General features: G+C 38.1%; 3 protein-coding genes and 1 long non-coding RNA gene across 9 annotated transcripts; 1 reads left to right on the top strand and 3 right to left on the bottom strand.

The window, feature by feature from the left end:
* Nucleotides 1-1,072: 1,072 nt before the first annotated feature.
* On the top strand, nucleotides 1,073-13,825 carry LOC110045637 (matrilin-1-like). 4 transcript variants are annotated; one of them, XM_089292427.1, is made up of 8 exons: nucleotides 1,073-1,211; nucleotides 4,471-4,534; nucleotides 5,095-5,165; nucleotides 5,368-5,508; nucleotides 7,818-7,940; nucleotides 10,789-10,958; nucleotides 11,609-11,996; nucleotides 12,896-13,825. In XM_089292427.1, exons 3-8 carry the CDS (start codon nucleotides 5,105-5,107, stop codon nucleotides 13,102-13,104), a joined length of 1,092 nt encoding a protein of 363 aa, XP_089148553.1. In that variant the 5' UTR covers nucleotides 1,073-1,211; nucleotides 4,471-4,534; nucleotides 5,095-5,104; the 3' UTR covers nucleotides 13,105-13,825. The 4 variants fall into 4 exon arrangements, with proteins under 4 accessions (XP_089148553.1, XP_020606890.1, XP_089148556.1 ...); XM_089292430.1 differs by lacking the exon at nucleotides 1,073-1,211 and adding an exon at nucleotides 3,987-4,033; XM_020751231.2 differs by lacking the exon at nucleotides 4,471-4,534.
* On the bottom strand, nucleotides 5,789-7,624 carry LOC149118245 (uncharacterized). Its single transcript, XR_016208088.1, has 2 exons — nucleotides 6,014-7,624; nucleotides 5,789-5,921 (listed from the first exon to the last, which is right to left on the bottom strand). It is a non-coding gene; the product is annotated as an uncharacterized LOC149118245 (long non-coding RNA).
* A 51-nt stretch (nucleotides 13,826-13,876) lies between the features above and the next one.
* Nucleotides 13,877-21,465, bottom strand: LOC110045640 (galactosylgalactosylxylosylprotein 3-beta-glucuronosyltransferase 3-like). The gene is made up of 4 exons (XM_020751233.2): nucleotides 20,591-21,465; nucleotides 17,759-18,291; nucleotides 16,450-16,740; nucleotides 13,877-15,130 (listed from the first exon to the last, which is right to left on the bottom strand). Exons 1-4 carry the CDS (start codon nucleotides 20,688-20,690, stop codon nucleotides 15,032-15,034), a joined length of 1,023 nt encoding a protein of 340 aa, XP_020606892.1. The 5' UTR covers nucleotides 20,691-21,465; the 3' UTR covers nucleotides 13,877-15,031.
* A 1,300-nt stretch (nucleotides 21,466-22,765) lies between these two features.
* Nucleotides 22,766-27,955, bottom strand: LOC110045636 (ubiquitin-like domain-containing CTD phosphatase 1). 3 transcript variants are annotated; one of them, XM_020751230.2, is made up of 10 exons: nucleotides 27,637-27,955; nucleotides 27,390-27,481; nucleotides 26,646-26,737; nucleotides 26,204-26,319; nucleotides 25,972-26,070; nucleotides 25,657-25,694; nucleotides 25,063-25,161; nucleotides 24,705-24,818; nucleotides 23,900-24,027; nucleotides 22,766-23,344 (listed from the first exon to the last, which is right to left on the bottom strand). In XM_020751230.2, exons 1-10 carry the CDS (start codon nucleotides 27,953-27,955, stop codon nucleotides 23,332-23,334), a joined length of 1,110 nt encoding a protein of 369 aa, XP_020606889.1. In that variant the 3' UTR covers nucleotides 22,766-23,331. The 3 variants fall into 3 exon arrangements, with proteins under 3 accessions (XP_020606889.1, XP_089148540.1, XP_089148529.1); XM_089292414.1 differs by lacking the exon at nucleotides 25,972-26,070; XM_089292403.1 differs by lacking the exon at nucleotides 22,766-23,344 and having other exon boundaries at nucleotides 23,796-24,027.
* Nucleotides 27,956-27,967: the final 12 nt, after the last annotated feature.

Genomic DNA, 27,967 nt, shown 5'->3' on the forward strand with positions numbered 1-27,967 from the left:
TTTTTAATAAAAAAGTACTTTTTAAGGGAAACAACTGAAAAATGGATCGCGAAGACGCTCAATATGTACAGTCATTGATCGACATTAAACGAGTTCTCAGATTAAATTTGATTTTGCTAGTCACGTCTTCCATTGATACATATTCTGTGAGGCAGTTGAATGTCACTTTTTGTAAACGAACTTATATGAAACGAAGTTGACATCAAGACGAGGTCACTTTCAATTTTGAAAATGAAGCCCCGTCCACACTACGCATGAGGACTTTGAAAACGGAGGTTTCACTCTGAAAACGCATCAAATGTTTTCCGTTCACACTACGCAGGAGGAATTTGAAAACACAACAATAAAAAAATAAATAAATAAATAAAATGAATAATACGTCATTTTGGATTTGTTGTCGAGGAAAACTCAGGCAGGGAAAATCATGATTATCGCAACGTTATTGTTTTCGAAAAGTTTCGTTTTTAAAAGTTTTCCGTCAAAACTAAAACGCAAAGCCAGCGTTTTTATGCAAATTCCTCCGATTTGAAGGGTGTTTTCGAAAAGCTCCATTTCCGTGACGGATTAGTGTGGAGGAAGGCCTAACCGGAGAAACAGAACTTCATTTTCAAATTTCTCCGGTGTAGTGTGGACGGGGCCTGAATCATTGCCGTTGACTGGGATACAGGTAGACTCACGATCAGACAACCCTCAACATGAAGCTCATCCAGACCCAGTAGCTCAAAAGGTGAACAACTCTCCCCCGGAGAAATCACCATCCAGTGCATGGCGTTGTTTGTTTTGCCAACACTCAGTATCTTTCGAACGTGGGCAACTGAAGTTAAAATAAGCCTTCTGTATGCTTACCATTTCCCTTGTGACCCCACTATCGTAAACTACAAAAAGATACAAGATGTTTTAAGAATGTAAATTTCCCTGTCAAATATCTGCTTAGTAAATCAGTCACAGCTCCTCAAAGATTTCTCTTCATGTAGAAAAACACCAGTGAGGTGATATTTAGTGGAACCTGTGAATTGTTACCAGCGTGTGAATACACCACACGTAAAACAACGCCTTTTGACCTATAATTATTTATCAGCTCACTGATCAAGGTGTCTCAAGGAAATAATATCGTGTGGCTATAAGAAACTGTTCCTTGTTCTATCCATGAAACAGTATACGTTCTAACAATTGGTTAGCCACTTAATTCCCTCAGTTTACCGCCCTAATACGTAAGTATCACATAGTGCTTGTACTTTGATCATGGGTACATCAGTAGCAAGCAGTTTATTTAACTGATCTACAAAGACAGTGTACACTTGACTGAAACATAGTGTTTAAATTATACGTGAAGAATAACACAAACAACCGATGGTTTTAATGACTTTGGTTTAACTAAGTATGCAATTGTGTGATCAGCTCAATGCTCTTCTCTTATGTTTATTGCTTATAAAGATGTGATTCTTAAGAGTGACTTCTTGTAAATACTACGGATAGGTGTGCAAAAAGCAAAAATTGAATTCCCTCAAACTTTTTCACAAGAAAGCCCTCTGAAAACTATTTAAGAAAATACAACTTGTAGTTCATTTGGATTTATATTTTTTAAGTAAAGCGATTTTTTAATTTTCACCCTTGAAGAAGCCCTCGAACCACTGAGAAATGTGCTTCGTATTTGCGACTCGTGTAAGAAAACTAAAACAAATATCAAATCTATTTCGATATTCCACAATTCAGTGACCCTTCCTTTACAAAGTACCGTTATTAGAATTGGAAAAGATTCAAACCTGAATTTTTTTAAAAAATTCAAATTTACCCTCCTAAACAGCATTATCAAAAAGTTCGATTTTGGCAAATTTCAAAGGCAAAACTCCCTACCTGGTACATGGATTCCGCTGTAAAGATGGTATTCTATAGAAAGAGTAAGGTTTCCTCTATCGTTCTGTGAAATAAAATTTTTGGACAACTTAAACTGCGAATTTAGACGACCGAAAATATTTACGGTACTCGCTTGAAGTTTATGACCTTTGAACTTACAGTTGTCTTCATGAATACAAGAGATAACCTAAACAACAGTTGAAATCTTAGCCTGAATGCGACCCTTTCCCCCGTTTAAATGATTTGTAGTTATTCTTTATCTTCTGCGGGCAATTGTATCGCAAGTAATATTTTTTTTACGCTGAAAAGGAGTTCTAACTTGTTTATGAGTACGTTCGTAATTGTTTTACTTAAGCAGAAATTTGTGGATATTAAATTTATTCCATCTAAGTTCTATTTCGTGTGCTGCAATGCGTTTCGTGTTCTCATTAAAACAAAATGGTATTGCCAAGTAGAAGGTTTTCTTCTCAGATTTTAAAACAACATATAGTTTTTGACTTACCGTCCACATGCATGGCTTGATTTACTCAGCAGCGTTACACCGGGTGTGATAGCGGTCAGATGGCGTGACGATAATTGACAAATCGCTTTTCGCAAATCGAATTCATCAAAATATATTTATTATATCTTTTAACATCATAATGCTTTGAGACTACTTGATAAAGACTCTTGTGAAATAAGTCTACAAAATTTTGAAACTCTCATTACGGTGAAATGAAGAACCTAGATCTACTATTTTTATGCCGCGGTCGTGTGATCCTCAAGTGTGGTATCATATGACAATAACAACTGAAAAATGGCCACCTGCAGTTATTCTCAAATCGTCGGTGGCATGTGCGTCATGTGCGGTCCGAGGGTTTCTAATCCTGCACATGTTCAATTTGTTAAAATTGGATAATGTGGCAAAGATATTCGAGGTGTGTTCAGAAACAGCAGAGGTCTGGGTATCTGTACTTGTTTTTAACGGATATCCCTCCTCGTTTGTACAGAAGATCACAAAGGCACGAACAACCCCAAGAAGAGAACCCAACGCGGAATTTAAATCCAACGCCGTTTTACCTTACGTCCAAGGAGTTTCGGAGTCTCTCCGCCGCTGCCTAGAACAACAAGGCATTCGCACCGTCTTCAAGTCGGACACTTCGGTTACACTTAGTGCGACCAAAGGACACCGTCAACCCGGCTAAACAAGATGGTGTTGTCTACAGGATTCCCTGTGAGTGCGGCAAAGTGTACATCGGGGAAACAGGGAAATCCATGCAGGAGAGGATCTAAGAACACGACAGGGATATACGACTCACCCGTAACCAGACCTCCGCCGTTTCTGAACACACCCACGAGACTGGCCACTATCCTATCTGGAATGAGGTCAAGTTTATTGATCGAGATCCTCACTGGTACACACGTAGGGTCAAGGAAGCTATTCCCATAAGACTTCACCCTAATAATATCAACAGGGATAGTGGAATTGAAATTCCTGAAGCATGGATGCCCACGATCAAAAAACACAACAACAGGAGAACAGTACAAGAGCGAACCACTGAGGGAACAGCTACTCGTCGGAACAATGGAACAATAGGAGGATCGAAATGCACCAATCACAGCCGACCTTTGTGATATAAATGATACCGTGCAATCAGTCGACCTTATCGCCTGAAGAAGACTAGCAGTAAGCAGTCGAAACGTCGCGATCTACATCTCAAGTGACTACATCGTGAGACAAACGATAATACACTTTATTATCAGAGCCTACAGGCAACAAAATTTGCGTCTGAGGGTGGAGTCTTCGCGACTGAACCAGATTTATCCCACGATCCCCCTTCTGGTTCGTCTCATGTTGTATCCATTGCTCCGGACAGGAACAGTGCTTTTTGTTGCTACGCCACCTTATCTCCCATAGGTCCCGATGACGAGGGCATACTGTTGGGTATAAAATACCTTCATCCAGGTCAAAACAACCTCGGAAACAAAATGTGTGATATGCGTTTACTGGAAGTTTAGTTTAACGGTAAGGGTTTCGAAAAACCATGCGACAGCAAGCTAACCCCGGGGATGTAAGCCCTTGGATAACATTGAGAAAGGCATCACAGAAAATGTCACGCAGTATTATAGGACTCCGCTTTCTCACCGCTATCACACCCGGTGTAACGCTGCTGAGTAAATCAAGCCATGCATGTGGACGGTAAGTCAAAAGTTATATGTTGTTTTAAAATCTGAGAAGAAAACCTTCTACTTGGCAATACCATTTTGTTTTAATGAGAACACGAAACGTCTTGCAGCACACGAAATAGAACTTAGATGGAATAAATTTAATATCCACAAATTTCCGCATCAGTAAACAATACGCACGTACTCATAAACAAGTTAGAACTCCTTTTCAGCGTAAAAAAAATATTACTTTCGATAAAATTGCCCACAGAAGATAACAAAATAACTATTAATCATAAAAATGGGAGAAAGGGTCGCATTCACGCTAAAATTTCAACTGTTGTTTAGGTTATCTCTTGTATTCATGAAGACAACTGTAAGTTCAAAGGTCATAAACTTCAAGCAAGTACCGTAAATATTTTCCGTCGTCTAAATTCGTAGTTTGAGTTGTCCCAAAATTTTATTTCACAGAACGATAGAGGAAACCTTACTCTTTCTATAGAATACCATCTTTACAGCGGAATCCATGTACCAGGTAGGGAGTTTTACTGTTGAAATTTGCCAAAATCGAGCTTCCTGATAATGCTGTTTGGGAGGGTAAATTTGAAATTTTTTTGAAAATTAAGGTTTGAATCTTTTCCAATTCTAATAACGGTACTTTGTAAAGGAAGGGTCACTGAATTGCGTAATATTGAAATAGTTTTGATAATTGTTTTAGTTTTCTTACACGAGTGGCAAATATGAAGCACATTTTTCAGTGGTTCGAGGGCTTCTCCAAGGGTGAAAATTAAAAAATCGCTTTACTTAAAAAATATAAATCCAAACGAACTAAAAGTTGTATTTTCCTAAATAGTTTCCAGAGGGCTTTCTTGTGAAAAAGTTTGAGGGAATTCGATTTATGCATTTTGCACACGTATCCGTAGTATTTACAGGAAGTCACTCTTAAATACAGGCTGTAAATTAAAATTATTTTAATTCACAGAAAGGTTTTGTTTTCTCAATTGTACTCGATTGCCTTTTGTTGAGCATCAGCTACTGAAGATACGTCGTTTCATTACTCTTACACAAATTTCGATTATTTTAATCCTGCTATAGATTTTTCAAAATGGCAACTTTCATCTACGTTGGGAATCTCATCCTACATATTTTAACAATCTTCCTGCAAGGTAAGAATTTTTTAAAGTAGAAAACTAAGATAAAAAAAGAAAAAAAAATTAGGATTTAATTTCAAGCGAGCATTGTTGTTAAGTTTGGTTTCATTTCCTATTTTCTCGAGTCCATTGTTGAAGTCTACCACTCTAAGACCCGAGTCCAGCTCGATAATTACATTGGTTCGCGTGGATATTTTTTTTTCTTATGATTTTCTAGACGCCACCTCGAGCAACTGGAACATAGCTGACTCGGGTACAGCAAGGAAGAGTGACGTGATAATGCACGGGAACGGGCATCCAGTTCAAACAAAGCCTGGCTTACAAACTCTGGCTGTGCACCGGAGCGTGGACGCCTCAAGTAAGATTCTTTAGCCTGAAAGCTTACTAAAAATGCCAGTATAATTGATGATAAATATATGCAGATTATAAATTTATAATATGTGCTAGGTGTTTGCTCTCCTTTACCCTGAAGAAAACCTTCAACAAAGCTTCTCAAACTCATTAATAATTCATAAGGTCAACTACCAACCACAAGATGTATACCACATCACGTGCATGTGTTTGGATACCCAATGAAAAACAGTATACCACTCTCCAGTGAGAGCGGTATATACCACTAAAATGTGCACAATGACAACTTGCACAAAATCAATGAATATTTATTACTCAGAAGTAAGCTTTTACAATGTGTCTCCTTTTGTTTTCAAAGTCACAACCATTCGCGTTGCTTCTTTCATTTCTGCATCCAAAACACGCCGAAATGTCAGAAACCTAAGAAAGCGAAAGAAAAAAAGTAGTATTAAAAACAATGCACACAAGTAGTTTACGCGAACCAAATTTTATCCCCAAAAAATGTAACTTACCTTCGGTCGGACATGTCCAAAGGGTTCAATGCAGCACTTTCATTTACATCAGAAAGGTAGCGCTTCAGTCCGCAAATAATCGAGTACAACTAACGGGAAGGATAACGTTCCCCAGAAGAATTGTTTACTTCTTGAACGAACTTCGACAGCCAGTAGTTGAGACTGCATGCAGACATATCTGTAATGGCCTTTTCCAAAGTTTGCACTCTTTCTTCAAAGTCTTTCGTGGTAAAAAGACCGCCGGGTTCCAAAGTACAGGACTTCACTAATCGATGCGGTTTCCATTCCTCGAAAACCTTACACGACCATTTGGCTTTATAAGCTGTTGATTTCGGTACTGCATTATCAACACTTTTCTTCTCATCCTCCACATTTTTCGGCTACCGAAATCTCTCGAACGACTTTCTTGCGATATACATCCTGACTGAACGACAACTTGTAAATGCTGGCAACACCAGCAACTTTCACATCTCAGAATAAATTAAATCGCACCATAAATGCAAATTAATTACGCCGGTAAAAAATATCATTGATATTGAAATTATCGAGGAAGGAATGTTAGACAGCAAACAATTCTAATTGGAAGTCTTTGTTTATTATTTTTTTAAGAGTGATCATGAGAAGTTATTTCCAAAACTCGTGCTTCGTGTTTCATCGGGGTATCCAAACACCTCGAAACAATAAAAGCACGAGGCCGTAGGCCTCGTGCTTTCATTTGTTTCTCGGTGTTTGGATACCCCGATGAAACACGAAGCAAGAGTTTTGGAAATAATACTTCAGATATGCGATGTATTTGACGGAATATTTCATACGTTAGTTTTGTCGTCGTATTTTCTTTTCGGTTATCCCTTTTTCTTGTGTCCACCAGAATTGTGAAAACAAAAAGCATAAAGTAGCAAACAACATAAGGGCGGTTACTAGACGATGCTCATAAAAAAACACAAAAGCCTTCTAGGAGGACATGTGGTTACTGGATAGTGTGTAACAACAATGGTGCAAAGAGGAGTTGCGGAGTTTTCCTTTGTATTTATATCTGAGTTCTCGACATATCTGTTCTCTGTACCATTGCGCGCAACACTGCAAAGCTGGACACGCTGACCCTTGTGCGCAATGTTTCTTAAAAAGTTGCGCCATTGTACGTATGGGCTCGTTCAGTTTAATTTTGCCAAATGCATTTGTTATGTCAGACCCTTTATCTATACCAGAAATCACGAATTCTCCACTTTTTTCTATGCATCTGGCCTCACAAAGTAGCAAAGCAGCAAAGCAGCTCCATTTAGGGATAATAGGGCACAGCATGTTAAATTATCTCCAGGCATGGTGCTGAATCTGCAGAGATGATTACACTATTGTTTTGGTGATCCTGATGCAAACTGGAATGTTAACACTCTTTGAACGGTCCAGAACTTTGCTAAAGAAAGGAAATAAAATTAAAAAGGCCACATGGTCGTAGGATGGTCATAATTGAAAAATTGTAAGGGAAATTCTATCTTTGGAGATGGTAATTTCAGCTATATTTGTACAAAGACGTGGGCTTCGACGTTCACGCCCGGGTTGTTCGAAAAGTGGATAACGCTATCTACCGGAAAAATCGCTATCCAGTAGATAGCGTGGTTTGTTTTGTTACACTTAGAGAGCAATTTATCCGGCGGAGAGCGTTATCAAGCCTTCGAACAACTGGGGCCAGAAATATAAAATGTCTGTTTGGTCACGAAGCTGTGAGATACTGAAATTGAGGCCTAGTCTTTTGACTGGTTTTTGTTTGTTTAACCTACATTTCTTCTTTCCAACGGTGTCTTTTCAGATGAAACTTGCCGGGATAACAAAGCATATGAACCCTACTGCAAATCGTACCGAACAAACGACTTTTGCAGCTTGTATCCTTACGGAATGAACAAGCACTGCTCCCTCACTTGTGGCTTTTGCAGTAAGTACGTAACGTTTTTAATGGAGGCGCGGTGGCCTCACGGTTAGTGCGCTCGTCTCCGGATCGAACTGTCCGGGTTTGAGCCCTGGCCGGGACATTGTATCGTGTTCTTGGGCAAGACACTTTACTCTCACAGTGCCTCTCTCCACCCAGGTGTATAAATGGGTATCGGCGAATGTAATGCTGGGGGTAACCCTGCGCATTCTCGTCAGCAAGCCAAAATTAGTCTAATGTTCGTGGGCTGCGCGACAACCATGAAACCGAAGTACAGGGAAGCCCGTTTAGAGTGGTACTAAAGAGATCTCAGAAAGTCTCCGTTTAAAGCGCGCCATTTGCTAGAAAACAAAACCACTGTCCGTGAAATAGAGGCCAGAAGGAATAGTTAAATCAAAACATAAAAAAAGCCGACAGCAAAATCAGGAGCTAGCTGCCCCGTTACCAGGCGCCGTTGCGTTTCGTTGGGAAAAAGCTGAACGCTGGACAAGGAGCGCAGTGTTCGATGCATGGTTAGACGGCGAAATCGACTGATTTGGTCATTAAAATGACAGTGAAAGGTTCGTTCTGATTGGTGAAGAACGTGACAGGAACTTTCGAAATCAATTTCAGGTTTTGTTGAGTTGCCTGTCCAGAAAAACCCTAGGATGACGTTAAGTTGTACACGGTTTAAAACAGTTTCAAGCAAGGCAAACTGTTGCCTAAGTTACTCAGGTGTATTAACTTTTCATATCTATAAACTACACGTGAAAGCCTCTGGAAATTTGGGATATTAGGGAGTGTAAGGCCCCTTCCACACGCATCCAGATATTTTTGAATTCGCAACTTTTTCTTTCCGGATACGGCTTCCGTCCACACGCATCCGGCGAATCCGGATATTTGTGAATCCGCTCTCCAGGGTGGAAAAAAATAAATCCGTAACGAGTCCGATAACGTAACGACGGTGATTTCGGATGTTTTCGAATCCGATGACGTAGCAAAATCGTGTCCAGTTTCTTACCGAACAATAAACCAATATGGCGGCACAACGTGTAGGCCTAGTTTCTCTCGAGTGAATCCGGATACCATCGGATGCGTGTGGACAGGCGAATTCGATTTGAATACGCTACGTGTGGACGGGGAAATTTTTGAATCCGGAAAGTAAAACTTGCGGATTCAAAAATATCCGGATACGTGAGGGCGGGACCTAAAGCCCTAGTCAAACGGCCCATGACAGTCGATGATAGCTGACGATAGTCGGTGATAGTTGAAGCTCGCGCTTCCGTTTGACCACTAACTATCCCGCCCTATCATCGACTATCATCAACTATCATTCATTTTGAGCTTGTTCAAATTCTTCATGATAGTCGATGATAGTTTTTCTCGTTTGACCACGCGTATGATAGTTCGTGATAGTTTTTCGGTCAGCTGTTTTGGTAATCGCAGGCCCCATAGCGGTCAATATTTCCTCAATGTTTCACAGTTCATGCGCAACATTTCCTTGTAAGTGGCAGTGTCCTCCACTCGCAATTCTTTCACCAATTTCAACATCCCGCTTTCGTTTCTCCGTTTGATCCATTCCCTTGTCCGTCCTCTCTTCCACCAAGGCCCCACCAAAGCTCTTCAGATTCATCTTTCGTACATTCCTCCAACAAATCGATTACCACTAGACAAGCTGCCGCCCTCTTTCGTCGCGAAAAATTCCTACTTTTACAAGTTTGTCTCACGCTACGCCAATTTAGTGTCCACATTATATTTTTACGCGAAAATTAAGAGCCTGGAACTAGCTGCTTGCGTGACTTTGCTCGCGCGACTGCCGGCGAACTATCGTCAACTATCACGAACTTCTTTCGCCGTTTGACCATGTGAATGATAGTTAAGAAATAGAAAACATGTACCGTGTTTCTATCGAGTTATCGAAACACCAGTGGAAGTTTGAGAGAACGAGAAATGCTGTGGGAAAACGAGCCGTAGGCGAGTGTTTCCACAGCTTTTTCGAGTTCTCCCAAACTTTCACGAGTGTTTCTGTAACTCGATAGAAACACGGGGAACATGTTTTCTATTTCTTTTAGAAAACACAGCGACGAAAGAAGGGAAACATCTTAGTTACTTTGATCATCAAAATGTAAATTCTGAAAGTGAAGAATGATCATCGCATGCGCAGTAAATTTTCCAATTTATGCAATTGGGAAGAAGAAGCCTGAAAAAAATCAGGGCTTCAGCGGGATCATTCTTCACTTTCATCTACTACCGCAGTTCAAATATGAATTATTTCATATATGCTTCACATAATGTAAATTCTCTTTGCTCGCGCCATGATTACGTCAACAGCTCGTGCTAGTTCCGTGTTTCTATCGAGTTTTAGTATAAATCTACTAGCGTGCCATCGCGAATGCCGTCCTCTGATTCGCTACGCTACTCACGTTCTATTCTGTGATAGACAGTGAGTAACGTAGCAGCGTGCGCTAGGGGCCGCTTCTTTCTGTTTTCGAAGTGTCTGTGAAGTGGATTTAGATGAAAGTTTTGAACGACTAGTAGATTTATACTAAAACAATTAGATTATTCGCTCTCAATTTCTATACGTGTTAGTTGACTTGGACTGCGCCCTCGTCAGCTATCACGCGATAGAAATCTCGAGCTCATAATCTAATCTAATTCGAATTTTACACGGTTGTCCATAATCAGTTTGACAAAGGAAAACAAACTAAATGACTCAGAGTATCGCGACATTTGTAGGTGAAATATATAACTTCATTTTTAATCGACGTTGTCCTCGGCGTCGCCGTCGTAGCTACTTAAAGTCCCTATTAAGACTTTTTTTTAACCCCTCAGTCGAGAGACTGACATGATGCTATTTTCGGTTTCTATCACCTAGAATGCAAGGCCAAGATAGATATTGGATTTTTGGTGGACAGTTCGGGTAGCATCGAGAAAGCTGGTAAAGGAAACTACAAGAAGTGCCTGGATTTCATTAAAACTGCGGTGAATGGTTCTGTTATATCCGAGAACTTCACACACGTTGGATTGGTTTTGTTTTCTTCCAAGGTTTGTGCTATTATGAAAGTTCATTACGCAAGCATTATAAACTTCCTCTATAACCCATTTCACTTATGACGAAACTCTGATTCTAACACAAGGCGATTGTAACATGTTTAAGACTTGAAATGATTTCAGAGTAGAACATAGTAAATGCAGAGTTGCAATATCAATGAAAGGTCGCTAATGTTCCTATTACCCCCATATATCGAGTCATTTTTGCACTAAAAATTATATTAAGTTCAAACAGGGGTTATATGCTTGTGGTTCAAAACAATAGTGCGATAACTAGGTAGGAAACCACCAATGGTGATAGTGATACTTGTTAGTTTAATCGACAGAGCACTTTTCAATGGAGTGTCGTAACACCAAAACCAAAGTACACACTCTGGCCAAACACGTATTACATTGACTATCCAGTGAACCAATCAAAAGTCAAAGCTGATACATGTAGCCACTGCAAAAGTGTGCGCTAGAGTCACATTTGGTTTTCGTTTTACTTCTGATGGGTGATAAAGTGACGCGACTTTTTTTTTCAGCCAATCGCTTAGCGCGGTGATACAATACCAGAGCATATGCGAATTAACTGTCGACATTCAAGTGAACACTGCTCTATTTCACACACTGACAGACTTCTCTCTTCACAATCTACTTTTCAGCGCCAAACAATCTTTACATTAACACAGTATTATGCTGCAGAGCCAATGATGACAGCAATAGACAAAGCCCCCTACCTCAAGGGCGGAACCCTGACAGGAAAAGCGTTAAATTTCGTCAAGGTAGAGCTATTCGACAAAACAGGCCGTCCAGGCGTTCCCAAGGTTCTTATTGTCATGACAGATGGAAAATCAACTGACGACGTTATAAAACCCGCCAAGATGCTGAGTGATGCAAACATCACGGTGTTTGCTATCGGAATTGGAAGAAACTATGACATGCAGCAACTGCAGCAAATCGCTTCTAAACCGGAAATAAAGTACGCTCTCACGTCAGACTTCAATAGACTCAAGGATTTATACACCAGTATCAGGGATGATGCGTGCAGAGGTGAGTAATGATGATACTGAGTGGACTGCCGGCCTGGAGTCCAATTTTGGTTCGCAATCATGCAGATGACTGGTAAAATCTTTGACTTTGTTTCACTGGCTTGCATTATACAATTCCAAGTCAAATAGTTTCCAATATTAGTCTTAACTATAAATTGAAACAAAAAAGGTCAAACTACTCAACCCTTTTGGTGAATAAAGGGAAAACATTTGAGTTTGTTTTCAACATCCAATGAAAATGAGGGTTAGCATTCCGGCTTGATCTAATGCCGCTTACCTTTATCTTTCCTACCATACAAACGGCAACGAGACGACTCCCATTTATTCAATCAATCCGGTACTGAACTTAGTAAAGCCAGTCGCTGCTAGTTACAGGACAAGCGAAACTTCTGTGCATTTGCATCCAGTTTTCACTAGATTTCTGCAGAAATTCTCGCGCGCTCATTGGCTAATTTCCTTTGTCAATAAGCGGACAAAGACATGAATTTATACTTTAAGCGATCCGTCAACGAGCGAGAGCGAGTGCGGGAGTGAGTGCGAGAGTGGACAATTTGACAATTTGTTATTGTAAAAAACAAATTGACGTCAGCTTTTCATACGTCTGTCCTGTTATTGACAATTAACTTCGTCATAACATTGTCCAAGTAGTCGCTATCGCCTGGTGGATCCACAGCTACTATGATAATGTTATGACGAAGTTCATGATCAATAACAGGAGAGACGCATGAAAAGCTGACGTCAATTTGTTAATTTGTCATAACTGGCCATTGTAAGGGCTTTGGTTTTGGTTGTAGGCCGACACTTGGCCGAGAATCTCTCTCACCAGCGCTTTATTCCGTTTCTACTGACTAACGCTTTCCTCTTCTCAGTTTCTTTTCCATTTTTTTTCTTTTTTTTCAGTGAATTCAACCTTTTCTGATCAAGGTGTGCTACTCAACACTCCAGTTCACACTCCAGTACACACTCCAGTGCACACTCCAGTGCACACTCCAGCGCATGACAACGCAGCGTTTGCGCCACACGGCAGTCACACTATGGTACCACAGATAGCTGTCCTGAAGTCGAAGTCCCGAATAGAAGAACACCCACATAAACACACACGTGGCTGATCAAGGTTTATAAATTACCATGTTCTATGACGAGAATAAGTACTTCAGTTCTTAATTTCCAGTTGATGGTCAGTTCAGCATTGAACTGCAAAGGTCAAGACCAAGGAAACGTTGCTTGGATCTTCTAACAGTAATATTGTGATCTGATTTGTAAATGTAAGGTAGTTGGGATACGAAAAACAAAAGTATTAAATTGATTCTCATTTCAAGAGGAAGACACCCTATTTTTTCCAATCTTTTGAGTGGATACTCGGTTCATGTATTCTCGTTTGTGCAAGCTATAACAAAAATTCCCCTTTCCTTTGTTTCATGTCTCCCATTTCCCAACCTCTATCAAATTGCGCTTTCAATCACCTGCTCTGATCGACCCCAGGAGCGGCTGCATTTCGCAATGGAAAACAAGGATAACGTGCAGGGATGATGTAGTTCAGTCCTAAGATCAAAATTTTAATTTCTGCATACACATTGGCGTGCTTTTCTTTTGAGATACAAGTATGTTTTGAGAACATGCCATTACATCAAGAAAATACCCCAACGCTAACTCTCTTTTTACATGTCTGTCTGTCTGTCTTTGTCTGATAGTATATTTTGATGTCGTAACGGAAGGATATAACGTGCCTTCCTTTCGAGAGAGTAAGGTTGGCCCTTAAATAAGAGTCATAAACATAACAGCGTTCCACAATGATTTTTTATATTTTTGTCCAAAAAAAAAAATAATAAATCGAAACTAAATACAATTCTAAAACGAAGTGAAAGAGATTAGAAATGAATATCACTTCATTTTCTTCTTTTATTCGTTTTTTCTTCCAGTTCGAGAAAAAAAGATCGGCTCAAAAATCGCAAAGGCACGCAGTCAACTCATGTAACAAAAATAGAATTTCAACTCCTTGCTTATGAGCCACTAGGCATGGAAGTAGTTGAACCCCGCCCTGCGGAATAACTTTTTTACTGCATCACGGTACCACAAAAAAAAGATACCCAAAGGGTACATTTGTGGGATACGTGAATCCAGAGTGCAATGCAATCTTTGCAACTCATTTGCATTAACGGACACGAGCCAATGACAATAGTGTGGGATACCACAGGTATCCCACACAAAAAGCTTGAGAGCATCGGAAAATACAAGAACCACGCACAGATGGTTACCGCAACCAAACAATTGAGTACCACGGTGGGTTTGCTTAAAAATCTAAATAACCCTATTTTAAAATATCTGTGCTATTTAATAGCGCCTAAATTTGTTTCTATTTGAAACGATAAATATTTACCTACTAGATAGTTAATTCATACTTATCCGTTATTGAGTTTTATCCCTAAATATCCACCGTATAACACAAACAAAGTCAGAGTATTAAACTATATGGTATAATAAGGGGTTACTGGCGTTCGTACATCGAGGACTGAGAGGAGAGAAAAAAATCGACCGAACGTTTTAAGCTCGGGTCAAACAAATAGTTGAAGAGATAAAAATTAACATCTTCAGCACAGCATTGGAAATAGTATGCACGGGCCAATTCACCTGGCTATCGAACAAATACGATTTAAAACTGTGAATAAGGTTTCGAGTGTCCGCTCGTAAAGAAGAGCAAGTTGAGAGTAAGTTTATGTACACCGGTCTACAGCTAAAAAAGTTAAATTAAAAAGGACAAAGTAAAAAGGGCAAGTTGAGATGGTTAAAAAAAAAAACTATTCTGCCTGGTCGGTGGACAAGTAAATTCAAAACCCGTTCGTTTTGACGCCAACCTTTAGTCAGAGAGGGTCAGTTGACTGTAGAGCTTGTATGTGTTTTCATACTTTAAAGTGAAGTGGAATTAGTCTGACAGAACGCTTCAGTAACGCAAACTGGTGGACGCAAGTCAGAAAGGCTCTGACAGCAATTGAATATACAAATACGACTGGAAGACCAGGTCAAAAGTCGGATTGGGCTTTAGACCTCCATAGACTGGTCAGGCTCGCGCCCAGCTTTCCTCATATTATCTTCTTGTTTCATTTTGGGGTCGGCTGTTTGCGTGTGCCACACGAGAATCTGTGTTAAAACAAACAAGGGAATAAAACATTTAATCTAAGAAACTTGAGTTCCGGGATAAATTTAATGCATTAAAACACCTGAGGTGCACCGAGAGCCGTGTAAAAGCAGTGAAAATTACAAAGTTATTACGTTAGTGTTTAAAGAAACTGAAGCTTGTGTGGTCGTTTATATTAAAACTAAATATCTGTACAACTATATTTAGAAAATCAATAACAAAAATATTAAAATCAAGTATATATAAACCCTTCAAATCTAAAACTACAAGTGGATGGAGATAATGATCGTCTTAAAATTAAAGTCATTAAAAATGTCGAAAGATTTAGGATTCCACCTAAGGTCGCTGTATCGAGTCCTATTCACCAGGCCATTGTGTTTGTATGTCGCAGTATTCCAGAAGGTTGAACCTCTGTACGCTACGGAATCTTCCATGTAGCGAAAATTGAAGCGCGGAACTAACAAGGAGTCGCTTACCCGAGTTGCATAACATGAGACCCACCTCTGTATGATTTTATCACTTAGAATGTTTGGTAATCTATCATTATATGCCTCATGTATACAGATAAAAATAGCATATTTATAATGAAAAAGTGGGTGGACCATTGCGCTCGTTCTAGGACTTCTGCCGACGCCATGCCCTTAGGCAAGTTATAAATGAGTCTTGCAGCCCTGCAGTGAAGCCTTTCCAGGGACTGGAATATGCCAGAGTTGCAACTGACGGGCTGCGTCGGCGCCGGGGCAAGAGAAATACTAAATAGCTATTTGTCAACTTGAAGTTGGTAATAACTGCCGTAGCGACTTTGCAATGCTGAAGTTTTGAGCGTTAGCGCTTAGTCAGAACAAAGACAGACACCCTGCTACTGAGGTAATGCTATTTCAGCTTTCACAGTTGCTTGCACTGTAAGTTGTGGGATACGATAACAGAGTTAGATGGCCGACTGCCCACAGTATTTTTTTCTCCATCTTTTGCTACTGACTTTCACACAAAAAAAGTCTAGATTTGTAGCCTGGGAAAAAGCGACATCTTGCAAGCCGCGACGGAATCTGCGATCGTTGAGAGACAAGAGCAACCACTTAAAAGAAGTTTTGACAGCGTTTAAGAGAGTTGTGGTCTAATCCAGGACAAAACCAGTATCCAGAGTTGTTACACCACACCTTGACGTGGTCAAGATGAAACGCAACAGATTCCTTTTTTAAAGGAATAAATTCAGCCTCTGCTACGTCAGAGCAAACACTGATTTTGTTTAAACCTCAGTTCAGACATAAATCAACTCTAATTTAGGTGGAACTAACTGAATTGTCGAAATTTGCTTTCATACCTGTTTACAATTATCCGCCAGTGGTTCAAACTCATCTCTCTTGGCCAGTTTGCTGATAATGGAGGACTCCAGATAGCCTCTGTTAGCAAGCGGATCCATTTCTACTTCTGGATTATCGATGAACAGTTTGGCGTTTATAGCAAAGCCCGCCATGTCTACAGGCATGGGGCGTTGAGGTTTCCAGGCTGTGTAAAACTTAACCACAACGCCATTTTCGCAGATTGGCCCTTCCCACCTCAAGCCTCCCACTAGTCCGACGGGCCACACAGATATCCTCTTTGTGTAACGCATCTACATAACACCACAAAATGTCCGGTTAATAACAATAAATATTGGAGAGCTTAAGCAATGATGACGGCGACCCCGAGGACAACGCCTAGTAAAAATGAATTTGCATTTTACCTTCAAATTTCCAAATTGTTTAGATCTGTACAGTGCACCTATTGGTCTCAGAACTTGCTCAAGCTAAATAAGTAAAGCCAGCATTCAATTCCAAATGAAAATACGAAAAATTAGCCGCCGTCATTCGTATTCCCCCTTCACGTGGTTGTTTTACAGAGGACGCCAAAAAATATATATATATATACAAAGATTTATAATGCACGTGCGTAGCCATTGTTCTCGTTGCCGTTAACTAGACATAGCTTGTAGTCGACGAGAGATCTCGTTGTACACTGCTTAGTGTAAAACTGTTACAGCTGCAGCATGCAGCAAAACAAAACCATGCAGGGAATGGCGGAATGGGTCAGGCATTTAGATTGTGTAACAGAACAACTAAGACAATCAATAAAATAATACAACAGGCAACAAAAGGGAAAAGAAACTGATTGACTTCATCAGTGAATGTCAAAATTGGCACGTTGTTAAAATGAAGGACAGTGTCTATGTTGCAGGTTAAAACGAAATTACTTTGTCTCTTAACCCTAATTATTCATGGATCATGAATAATAAGGGTTGGTTAAAATCATTTCAACCTGAATTTCATTTTAACCTGCAACACCTACATAAATTTTAACACAAGGTTTGCGTACAAAATTAATATAATGATTAAGGTACATAGTAGATCATTTCCATTGCATATAGACAGGTATGACAATTTACATGTCGCCCAGCTCCAAAGAGGCCTACAAGTGAGCAACAATGTTGGATAGGATCTGTCTGGGATGACAGATTCCATTACATAAGTGAAAAGCACCCAAGGAGATGACTGTAGAAGGAAACCATCATAGGAATCTTCTCTTGGTGCATGTCTAATGACAATGTACATTTCAGCAACTGGAGACAGTCATAATTTTACTAAGTAGCTTACCTGTTCAAATATTCTCACATCATAGGTGTTATCATCATCTCCAAAATAAACAACACCTTTCATGTCTCTTCTAAAATGTTCCCTGATCCATTTAAGGCCTAAATTTCTCTGATCAGCTCCTCTCGATTTTAGCCATCTAGGTTCACCTTCTTTAGTTATAAGTTTTTTCTGGGTTTTAACTGCAAGATGTGTGTAACTAATGCTACAGTTTTCCAAGAAACGGGTGACAAGACCAGTTTTCTCCTCAGAGTCTTCAACTATTATCCAATGGAGTCTTGGAACATGTAAAAGCGTTTGCGAAAGTCTTGTCAAGTCTGCTTTCTGTGTGTGTCTTTTGTAAGTGGGAGTAATAACATAAACTGTCGGCATTTCAGTAAAGCCTTCCTTGTAAGAACTGTTAAATTTAGTAATTCCTAGAATCTTTAGTTTCTTGTTGATTTCTTCTTCCTTCTGCTGCATCATAAGTTCTCTCTTTATCAGTCTTTGGTGGATGAGGTTAATTTTTTCTATCACATCACTGGAACTGTCCAAGTCTGTAAGACAAGAGGAAACATCTCTCACATTAAGAAATAAAAAAAATTAAAAAAATAAAAAAATAAAAAAATAAAAAAATAAATAAATAAATAAATAATGATGATCACATTATTGCAATTGAATTTTTCTATGAAATGTGCACCTTGGACCAAAAATAGATTTATCAAACAGTATTAAAAATGTACATGTATAGATGAGCTGGAGATCTGATTATATTATTAGCACAATTATATGAAAACTGAGACTACATATCGACTTGGTCAGTGCTTAAATGACATATTGTTACATATCATTCCTAATATGAATACATAGAGTGATATACAGATAGCAAAACAGTGAAACTAACACTTGGTGAAACTGCTTTACAATGGCCCGAAAATGCCACAAAAACAAAGTAGCACACAGAAAAGTCACTCTAATTGAATTTGTTTTCCATATATTTTCAAACTTTTTGAAATGGTATGAACTCTTATATTAGTGATGTGTTATGAAACTGAGTGTAATATAATATTAGGAGTGTTCATGGCTACCCAGGAGCCTGGGAGACCTGTAAATGAACTTGATATTTTGAGTAACTTAAATAAAAAGTTCCTGGATCAACTAATAGGACTCCAGATAAATGTGAAATGAAATCCTTGGGAACTAAGTTACTCTCTCTCATTTCAAATTTGTAATTTTAAAGATTGTCTATAATTGCATCATTTTTCCAGTTTCCCTCCCATCTCACAATGCCGTGTTTTCTCCTGGGTTCCTGTTTTTTCTTCTAAACACAGTTGATCAACCTCTCTGGAATGGCCACCTTGGGCAGAATAAACTGGCCACTGTCAAGAGCTGGCCGTTGTAAGGAGGTTTCAATTACTGTAGGGAATGAGGTATAGATTAGCATAAGGCTGATCAATTAGAAACAATACATCCTATTCATTGGAGAGGTGGCCACTTGACCACAGAGAAGTGGAAGTTAGTGGAAGTTTAAAAAGCAAATTCAAGGGAAAGAGAGGGAGAGATAACTGGGCTTATTATAATATTGTTATTATTAATAATTAATTTTTTGTTTGTTTAAAAAAAAAAAGGCTTGGTGGTTTTTTTTCAGAGGAGGAAAATATACAACAAAATACAACCACTTTCAGCCCACACTTTGCCAGCAAGTTAATAAATTGCCCCAGTGAAGCAACAATAGCAAATTGTCTCAACTATATGACTACAATACTTGTATTGGCTCCATCAACTAGTGACTAATGTGATGCTTCGCTGATTTCATTGTTCAGTGAAAACAAAAGATTTTGTGTGTGTGTGTGCAACAAAAGATCTCCAAAGGATACTGCAGGAAAACAGAGTTTTTTGCATACATTATTTGTAAAAGACAAAGAGCAAACCAGGGGAAAAAAATACAGGGCAATGTTTTTCTATTTAATTGATAACCACATGCAAAAATTCAGGCACTTTTGAGGAAAAAAAATCACGCAAATCTTGCACTTATCATGGTTTTTGACCAACAAATCCAATTATTGTTGGAAGCAAAATAAAATAGTTAGGTTAGTTTGGAAGCAAGGAAATAGTGCAGCCAACAGAAGCAAGAGAATATTTCATGTCAAACTCTGTTAACATGAGATCATTAGATGAACATTAAAAGGCCACTGAGAAGACCATCATATTTTGCCACCCTCTTTTCAACTGCATGCATGTAGTAATGAATATTTCAAGAGAAATAAGCTTACATGGGTTTTCCTTAGCATTTTGAGCCAGAGAGGCCGTTTTTCCATATGAGAAATTCTCTCTCAAAGGAATGGTTTGCTCGTCCGAGTCACGTCGGGGGTTAAATTTTCGTGTCATCATTTGCATTGCAACCTCTTTCAAACTGTGTATTATTATTATTCCAAGGTACACTGTACATGTTGTGGGTTTTGGTTAGCAATTTCAGCCAGATCTAGAGAGGCCACCAACTTGCGGAAATAATCGCCGACTATCGCGCTGAAGTGCTCAAGAGCTCCGTTATTCCATACGCTATTCTCTAAGAAGTAGCACTTGGAATGCTTAGTTTGTATGAGTCACACCGGGGGTTAAATTTTCATTTGCGCTACGCTATTTTAATTCAATAAGGATATGATTGAAGATCTACATAAACTAAAAATTACGCGGGATCAATCGCCCAAAAATAAGCCCGATTCATTAAGACGTTTACAAAGTACATATGCCAGCCATGGCCAATAACGACTCTCGCTTTAAAAATGAACATCATCATGCAACTCGAACGCAAGGGGTACTCTCCAAGTGGTCCTATATAAGTACTTACTTACGTACCTTTGCAACGCTGATTTAACATCCACATCAATCCAAGAAAAGCGAGGAGAAAAGAAAGCAACACGAACTTTTTAGGGCTAAATTTTGTCGTTAGAAACATGCTTTAACACGAACACGACCACAAATCATAACATAGAAGTAATAAATATTGAATCAATCAGTCCTCCGCCATTTTGACTTTAGCGTGCCTAAGCCACCAGGCCATCTTCACAATCGAGAAAAGCTGGAAACTAGTCATTCCCAAGTCCTGCTCAGTCTTCCGCCATTTTACCTCGAATCTTTACGAGTTTTCTATCCTTGAGGGAACTTTTTCCTCTCTGTAAAACATGGTTTGGCCTTTGATACTGGGCGCAGCTCGAGCGTATGCCCCTTACATCGTCCTCCCGTTTGCAGTGGCCGTGGGGACCGTAGGTTATTTCATCGAGACTCGATTTAGGAAGAATGATAAATGGGCACAAGAGAAACCAAGCACTCTTGAGGAAAGAACTTTGAGGCAGATTGATACTCTGGAAGACCCAACGAAGGTGCAGAGTTTAAAGTACAAGGAAGGAATGCCGCAGACTATCTTTGAGAGAAATCAAGGCTATAAAACTGGTTTTACAGGACGATCTATGGAACTTGGAGATACGTCTGCAGATTCGAGATCAAACACACAATCTTGATGACTGGATAGCTATTCGATGTCAATATTGAAACTTTTTATACCCTTGGAAAAGTGGTCGTTCTCGAATTTAAAGAAAAAGAACTATTTCTGTGAGATGACTGATAGAAATATTGCAAAAAGATGTTTTGCAGTTTGGCAAAAGTTCGTGTGAAAAAGTACTGACAGTACTTGCAATTGTAAGCATATCTTATCATGCTTTAGGACTTTTCCCATCATCCTCTGATTTGTCTCTCGCCATGTGAGTGGCCATGTTGGCCTGTGAATAAAGTCTTGTTAGAATCTATGGAGCATTTCAACTTATTACACAATGTTACAATTTGTGGAATGACTCTCTGTTTTAATTGGAAGAAACTGACGAGTTACTTTAGCATTAGGTTACTTTATTGGTGGTTGTGAGAAACTGTTAACCCCAGCATAGTGACAGTGAACTTAATAAGTGAGAGTATATGTGTGTAACACAGATTAATATCGGACAATTTAAACATGACATTTAATGGTTTCACGAAGTACAGCTGCAGTGTATGGTTTTAATATGTTTTGAATACCATGCAAAGGAATAGAGAATTGTAGGAAGGTAACAACTGGAACGACATATTTCCCACAAATGATTCATACATGATGGTGAACTAATTATTGTAAGATTATGAGAGGAACCTTGGCTTTGGTGTGTTTGTTTCCTAGCTTTCGTATTCAAATTACATTTTGCCAGAAAATATCCATACTTTCCCAACAGAAGGGATTGAAATTTCCAGAGGGCTGGGTGGTCTTACAAAAAATCCCTGGGAAGGTATGGATATTTTCTGGAACCACACAAATAGTGATAGCTGCAAAAATACCATGTGCCCCCCTGAAAGTGCCTGCATGAAGTAGACTGCCCTATGTGTAATTTTAATACTTTCAAGTTGTCTCATCAATGAATTTACTCATGATGTGGATGGTGAACCAGCTCTTTTCAAACAATTTCTGAGACCATGGGCATTGGGTAAAATATATGACCCCATTTGTGAGGCCCAGCAGGTCATATTGACAGGATTATAATGTATCAATCTCCCAGGTGCCTTAATATTACTTTTCAAGGCCCTTTGCAGGACGTGTTAATAAGTGATAGGAACACAGGTGGAGATTACAATCTTAAAGCCACTATTTTCTCAAGGGGGTAGGCAAGACTAAAGGGGCACATTAGAGAGAGTAGAAGAATAGGAATATCGTGGTTGGCATGTTCAAATGTTCTAATATGGCTTTTAGGAAATGCATCTGCCTGGACCAAGTAGTTCAAAGATCAGCTGCATAATTCACCGATGAGCTGCAAAGGAAGTCTCTGAACAACAGTGCCCTGGACATTTCAATGAATGGTCATTGTTCTCATTTCATTTCATTCATTGAATACACGGACATTGCCAAAAAGGATGGATGAGGGAGAAGCTGAAACAAAATTCAGTGTAATATTTTTGTACTGCCATTTTCTTGGTCTAAAATTTATGCCTTAGGGAAAAGAGGACTTAAAATTGCTCTTGTTTCTTCTTTTTGCGAATGTCTTTTAATGTAAAATTCCTCAGCTAAATGAGGAATTGTTTGCTTTTAGGAGAAGTATCTAATTTAAACATCTTTTTTTTCTACATTATACATAGCCTGCATGCTGCAATATATTAGACATAATTATTTTAAAAATCGATAACCTAGATGGGAAATGCATGTAAATTGTAGGATGGAGTTCATAATGAGAAAATGAGATTTAAAACTTTGAAAAAACGTCTTGCCAATTTGATAGCTTGGTACCCTATCCAGTTTAACGTCTACATACAAATTTCATGGAACCAAACAGTTTAACTGTGTGGCAAGCAAAGCATTGCTAGTGTTCAAAATCAATTCATTTATCTACACACCATGGATGAAGTTTCTGGGAACCTTTCTACAAAGTAGTGTACAATAAATAATGCCACACTTTCATGTGTGCATCTTTTTTTTTGTTTTGTTAGTATTTTTTTTAAGCTTGTTTTGATCCGCTGTTGTACTCATTCCTTGGGCATGCCTCTAAGAAGCTGATTGATGTCTTCATTTGATTAATATTGACTATTATCTATGACTTGTAGCTGCAAGAAGAATATTGAAACAATAAGAAAATTATTACAATAATAAGTTATTAACTATTTGCTACTGTCATGATAATTTATATATTAAATAACTTGGGATTTTAATAACCTTGGAAATAATACTTGGAAATCAATCACACAATTTATATATTAGTGATTCGTGATTCAATGTTTGCGTTGTTATACATGTGTAATCCTGTACATATACATACATTAGGTGATGTGCACAACTTAACTCAACCATTTTGATCACTACAACCAGTTGTGTTAATTTTTGTCTTCCAAAATTCCCTTCAAGAATGTTCAAACCTACAATATTATCAGACTAACAGTTTTATCATGATTACTATTAAAAAATTCATATTAATTGTAATTATTGTTATTGAAATATTAATTTTTGAAACTTGTTTGTTTGTTTGTTTGTTTGTTTTTTTCAGGCCAGTTACATGTATTGTTTTTTTTCTTTTTTGTACCTGTATGTATTTGTATGTACTCTGCTGAGCAAAGTTGACTGACAAACAATAATTAGATTACACCATTATACTGTCTACTGACCTTTCCCAGTACTTGTGGTTTAAATTGCTGAAGTCATCCAGTTTAGCAATCTTTTTCAGATACTTTGTTAATTTTAACAGCTCTTTATCTTTTTGTCTATTTTTGTGGGCTTCTCGAAAAGGTCTAATCTTAAGGCAAAATGAGATAAAAAAAAATTATGATCTGTCAAACAGTTTGCAATAAGTTTCTTTTTTAAGCAATACTGATAACACTGATTCTGCTTAGTTTCATAAAAATTCATGCAAAAATTCTTGGGCTAGAGTGGTCCAAAATGACAGAGCCTATCCTGGTTTCTGAAGCACAAAGTAAGTTACAAGTCATGTACATAGTAAAAATATTGCCACCCCCCCCCCCCCCCCCCCAAAAAAAGAAAATTGCTACCCTGCCCTGGATGGGATGCCAGCCGGTTACCATCCCAAGTTAACCCTTCTCCGACATTTGGTTGGGTTAACATTACAGTGCTGCACAGTATACTTCAGGGATACTAAGGAGCACTGTGAGAGATATTTGTGTTGCCCAAGAGCAAACACAATGACCTTGGCCAAGGATCAAACTCAGAGCACTCAATCCAGGGAGACCAATTGACAACATTTAGCCTCCCTGCACTCAAAATGGTGCATATACATGTAGTATTACAGTATGCATTTTGCAAGCAAAACTGGAAATGTCTTGGAATTGACTTGCAGCAACATTACTTTGAGAAATAAATTAAAAATTATCATACATAGCATCACTTATCAACATTTCACAGTAAAGGTCTCTTAGAATTATTATAGAAAGGGATTAGTCAGGCATACATGTTTACCTTCAGACCATTTTGGGGATTCATAAGAAAATTTCTTCTGAGATCGTCAAACATGATGGTGTTTTTGCTGCTGTATTCCTCAAACTTTCCCCATATGACACCTAATGGTTTGGTCTGCAATAATATAATATACCGTGCTGTTAGGAGTCTTGATCTATAGCAAGATTGGTACATATAAAAATACATCACACTGTACATTTGCAGAGCTTTATCATACTGTCATGTAATATGAATGAAGTGGTCATAGTCATAATCATAATCATATATTAATTTATTGATAGAAAACTGACAGGTATAATGGTCAGTGATCATTTCAAATTTAATTAACTGACATTAATTAGCACAACAGTAGATATACCTCAATAAGGCCATATTTTGATGACAAGACAGTAATCATAGCTCCACTGTCTAGTAGAAAGCATATCTTGTAATTTGGATTATTTAGTATGCCAAGCTCCTACAAAAGAAAAATGAGTATTTGATTATAGCAACATCATTACACTACAGAGCTGGATTACACATCTCATGCTAAGTATGATCAACATACAGTATACAGTGCCATACCTGCAAGATTTATATATGAAATCCCAACTGGAGGTAAATACTTGACGGGTGTAACATTTAAGATATTTAACTTATATACAAGGTTTTGGTTGTACTTAGATTCTAAACTTCTAACGACATTGTGTGCAAATGCAGTTGTGTAAGAAAACAAGAAAAATGTACTTTTCATGTACATTAAGTTGTAATAATATTGTCATAAATATGATACAACTTAGGATACATTTTTATTCAAATATCAGGATATCTTTCCGTTTAATTTCGTTACCAACTTTGACCAATTGCTCAAAGCTTCTGAACCCAGGTACAGTCCACAGATGGATGCCTACTTCTAACAGTTTTGTTCTACTGACAGTATTACTGATACAGTTGTATGGAATAATGTTCATACTTTCATTTTAGCTTCAATCCACTTCATACTGGTGGCAGCTGCATAAAAGATAATAAACATATTAATAAGAATAAGTGACATGTTACACATTTCAAATGCTTGATTTATGTTACCTCATCATTATTTAGTCTATCATTGCATTACTATCAAACAAAATTACTGAATAACACAGGAGAGGCCAAATATCCAGTACACTGTCAGTAATAGTATATATATCAAGACAATAAAATTGTGATTTAAATCAATTGATGCAATTTGTACTTTTAATTTTAAGCTGACATTTTCTAAAAGCTTAAATAACACACTGAGACTCACACCATATAGCAATGTCATAATGCTCATAGGAGGCTGTCAGAAAGTCATGGAGATATGGCCTCATAAGCTCAAAACCAGTTTCGGCAACTGACCTGTGATCTGAAAATACATTAGATTCCATATCAAAATAATATTTATTAGTTTTTGTGTCATCCGTTTGTTGGTTCATTAATTCATATTCATTTTTCATTCATTTAATTATGTTAGTATTACATATAAAAAAAGTACACACCGAATATTGTGTAATCCACATCAAGGACAAGTAGTTTCTTTCCAGCTCTCGGGGGATTGCGAACTTCTAACTTATAGTCTGATATCCTTTTGTTAATTTTGGCAAGATTCTCATCCCTATCAAAACATAGTAGAACTTAACATCGTAAGAAAATGATAACCATAAGGACAGAAAAAATGACATTACCAGTAAAAATTAATAAATCACATGTCAAATGTTACATTGATTTAATAATTAAATAATTATTATATAATTATTACACAGTTGAACCTTTAAACAACAGTTGACAAAATTTGATTAAAAAACATTTTGGTTCTACCTCTGGGATTGGCATGGTTGATAATTAATTACACCAGTAGCCTTTTGGCCAATAATGGTTGTTGTATGTACCATACACAACAACCAAACAAATCAAAACCAGAAGTTTATTAATAATACATACCTGTTTTCTATTTCAATCTCATCTTCCTCTATATCAAAGTCATTTATCACTTGATTATTTAAAATTTCTTCAGAAGGAGAAATAACTTCAGCCTAAAAATGAAGTTGACGTTCACCAAAAAATAATATTAATAATATTAACTAAAGACTGCACATATTCTAAAACACAATATTATAATACTTGTTAAAACAATGGTAAACAATAGCAAGCCATCAACTGTGTATTTTCTCCTAATTTTACCATTTATTGCAAGAAACTGATTGTATTTTTCTCCATGGTTGTAAACATGAGCCAAACAAATGAAAAAAAAAACAAAAACAAAAACAAGATTCAGTTATGCCAACAACGCTGTTATATTTTAACCAACCATCCTCAGCTGGCCTATTGTTACCACTTCCCTACCCCCCTCCCCCCCTCCCCCTCAATAGAATGGTAGGCCACCAAAAGATGGCAATGTTACTACTCAAATTTAACCTCACAGTGACTAGAAAGGGTCTTTGCTAGAGTAAAATGAATTCATTTTTAAAATACCCAGTGATAAAAACAAAAAAACGCCACTATGATCCCAACTAGAGCTTGTTTCAACCCAGACTGCTCAATACAGAGCCCAACATGCTAAGCATTAAATCAGTTATCACCTTATCTCCCACTAAATAACAGCTTTGTTGAGAACAACTACGGTACAATCAACATTCTGCCACCAAGAAAATTTTATATTTATTTCCACATGTAGCTAAACCTTACTAAGTTCTCTTCTCGTGTTCCCATCATCATAATCTTTGTATTTGGCTTCAAATTCAAGGTACTAAGGCGTACTTCATCATCTGGACTTTTACCTTTAAAATTAAGCGAAATTTAAAACACAATTTAAAATAACCAATCATAAGCAACTTAGTAATAACAGCAGTTACAACTGAATTCCAGTTACTGAGATTCATGCATGGTCCGCAGTGATCATGACTGCAACTGCAGCAAAATTACCACATTGTACCTTTATATTTCAAGCCTAAAAGTTTCTGTCTCTCGGGTAGAACGCCAGTTTTGTCTTTTATGAGTTCTTTTAGAAACTTCACAGTGTCGGAAGGGGATAAATTCTCTATAGGATATTCTTTTCCACTCCATTTTATAGTGACACAAAGTTCTTCCGCAGTGTCACTGTTGGCCGCCGCCATGTCGTTTGTCGCTCGCCAAGGATAGGCCGGGGGAGATTGGGTGCTATAGTCGCGTTTCAAGTAAATTTTCACGCGCGCGAAGCGGAAGCCGTTCACGGAATAACTAGCGCATGCATGAAGAACACCCCGAAAAATCATCTATACAGGATT

The sequence above is a fragment of the Orbicella faveolata genome, unplaced genomic scaffold (genome assembly GCF_042242905.1).
Source record: "Orbicella faveolata isolate gen_17 unplaced genomic scaffold, um_ofav_v1 contig_1, whole genome shotgun sequence".
In the NCBI taxonomy this organism is placed as follows: domain Eukaryota; kingdom Metazoa; phylum Cnidaria; class Anthozoa; order Scleractinia; family Merulinidae; genus Orbicella; species Orbicella faveolata.

Excerpts from the sequence above, each read along its gene's own strand:
- LOC110045640 (XM_020751233.2), bottom strand. The coding sequence starts at position 20,690 with ATGTTTCTAACGACAAAATTTAGCCCTAAAAAGTTCGTGTTGCTTTCT. Across the intron at positions 18,292-20,590 it reads GTTAAATCAGCGTTGCAAAG|ACTTGGACAGTTCCAGTGAT; the intron begins GTACGTAAGTAA and ends CTTGTCTTACAG. Across the intron at positions 15,131-16,449 it reads TGGCGGATAATTGTAAACAG|ATTCTCGTGTGGCACACGCA; the intron begins GTATGAAAGCAA and ends GTTTTAACACAG.
- LOC110045637 (XM_089292427.1), top strand. The coding sequence starts at position 5,105 with ATGGCAACTTTCATCTACGTTGGGAATCTCATCCTACATATTTTAACA. Across the intron at positions 5,509-7,817 it reads CCGGAGCGTGGACGCCTCAA|ATGAAACTTGCCGGGATAAC; the intron begins GTAAGATTCTTT and ends GTGTCTTTTCAG. Across the intron at positions 7,941-10,788 it reads CCTCACTTGTGGCTTTTGCA|AATGCAAGGCCAAGATAGAT; the intron begins GTAAGTACGTAA and ends TCTATCACCTAG.
- LOC110045636 (XM_089292403.1), bottom strand. The coding sequence starts at position 27,955 with ATGATTTTTCGGGGTGTTCTTCATGCATGCGCTAGTTATTCCGTGAAC. Across the intron at positions 27,482-27,636 it reads TTTAGGCTTGAAATATAAAG|GTAAAAGTCCAGATGATGAA; the intron begins GTACAATGTGGT and ends TTAATTTTAAAG. Across the intron at positions 25,162-25,656 it reads GGATTGAAGCTAAAATGAAA|GAGCTTGGCATACTAAATAA; the intron begins GTATGAACATTA and ends TTTCTTTTGTAG.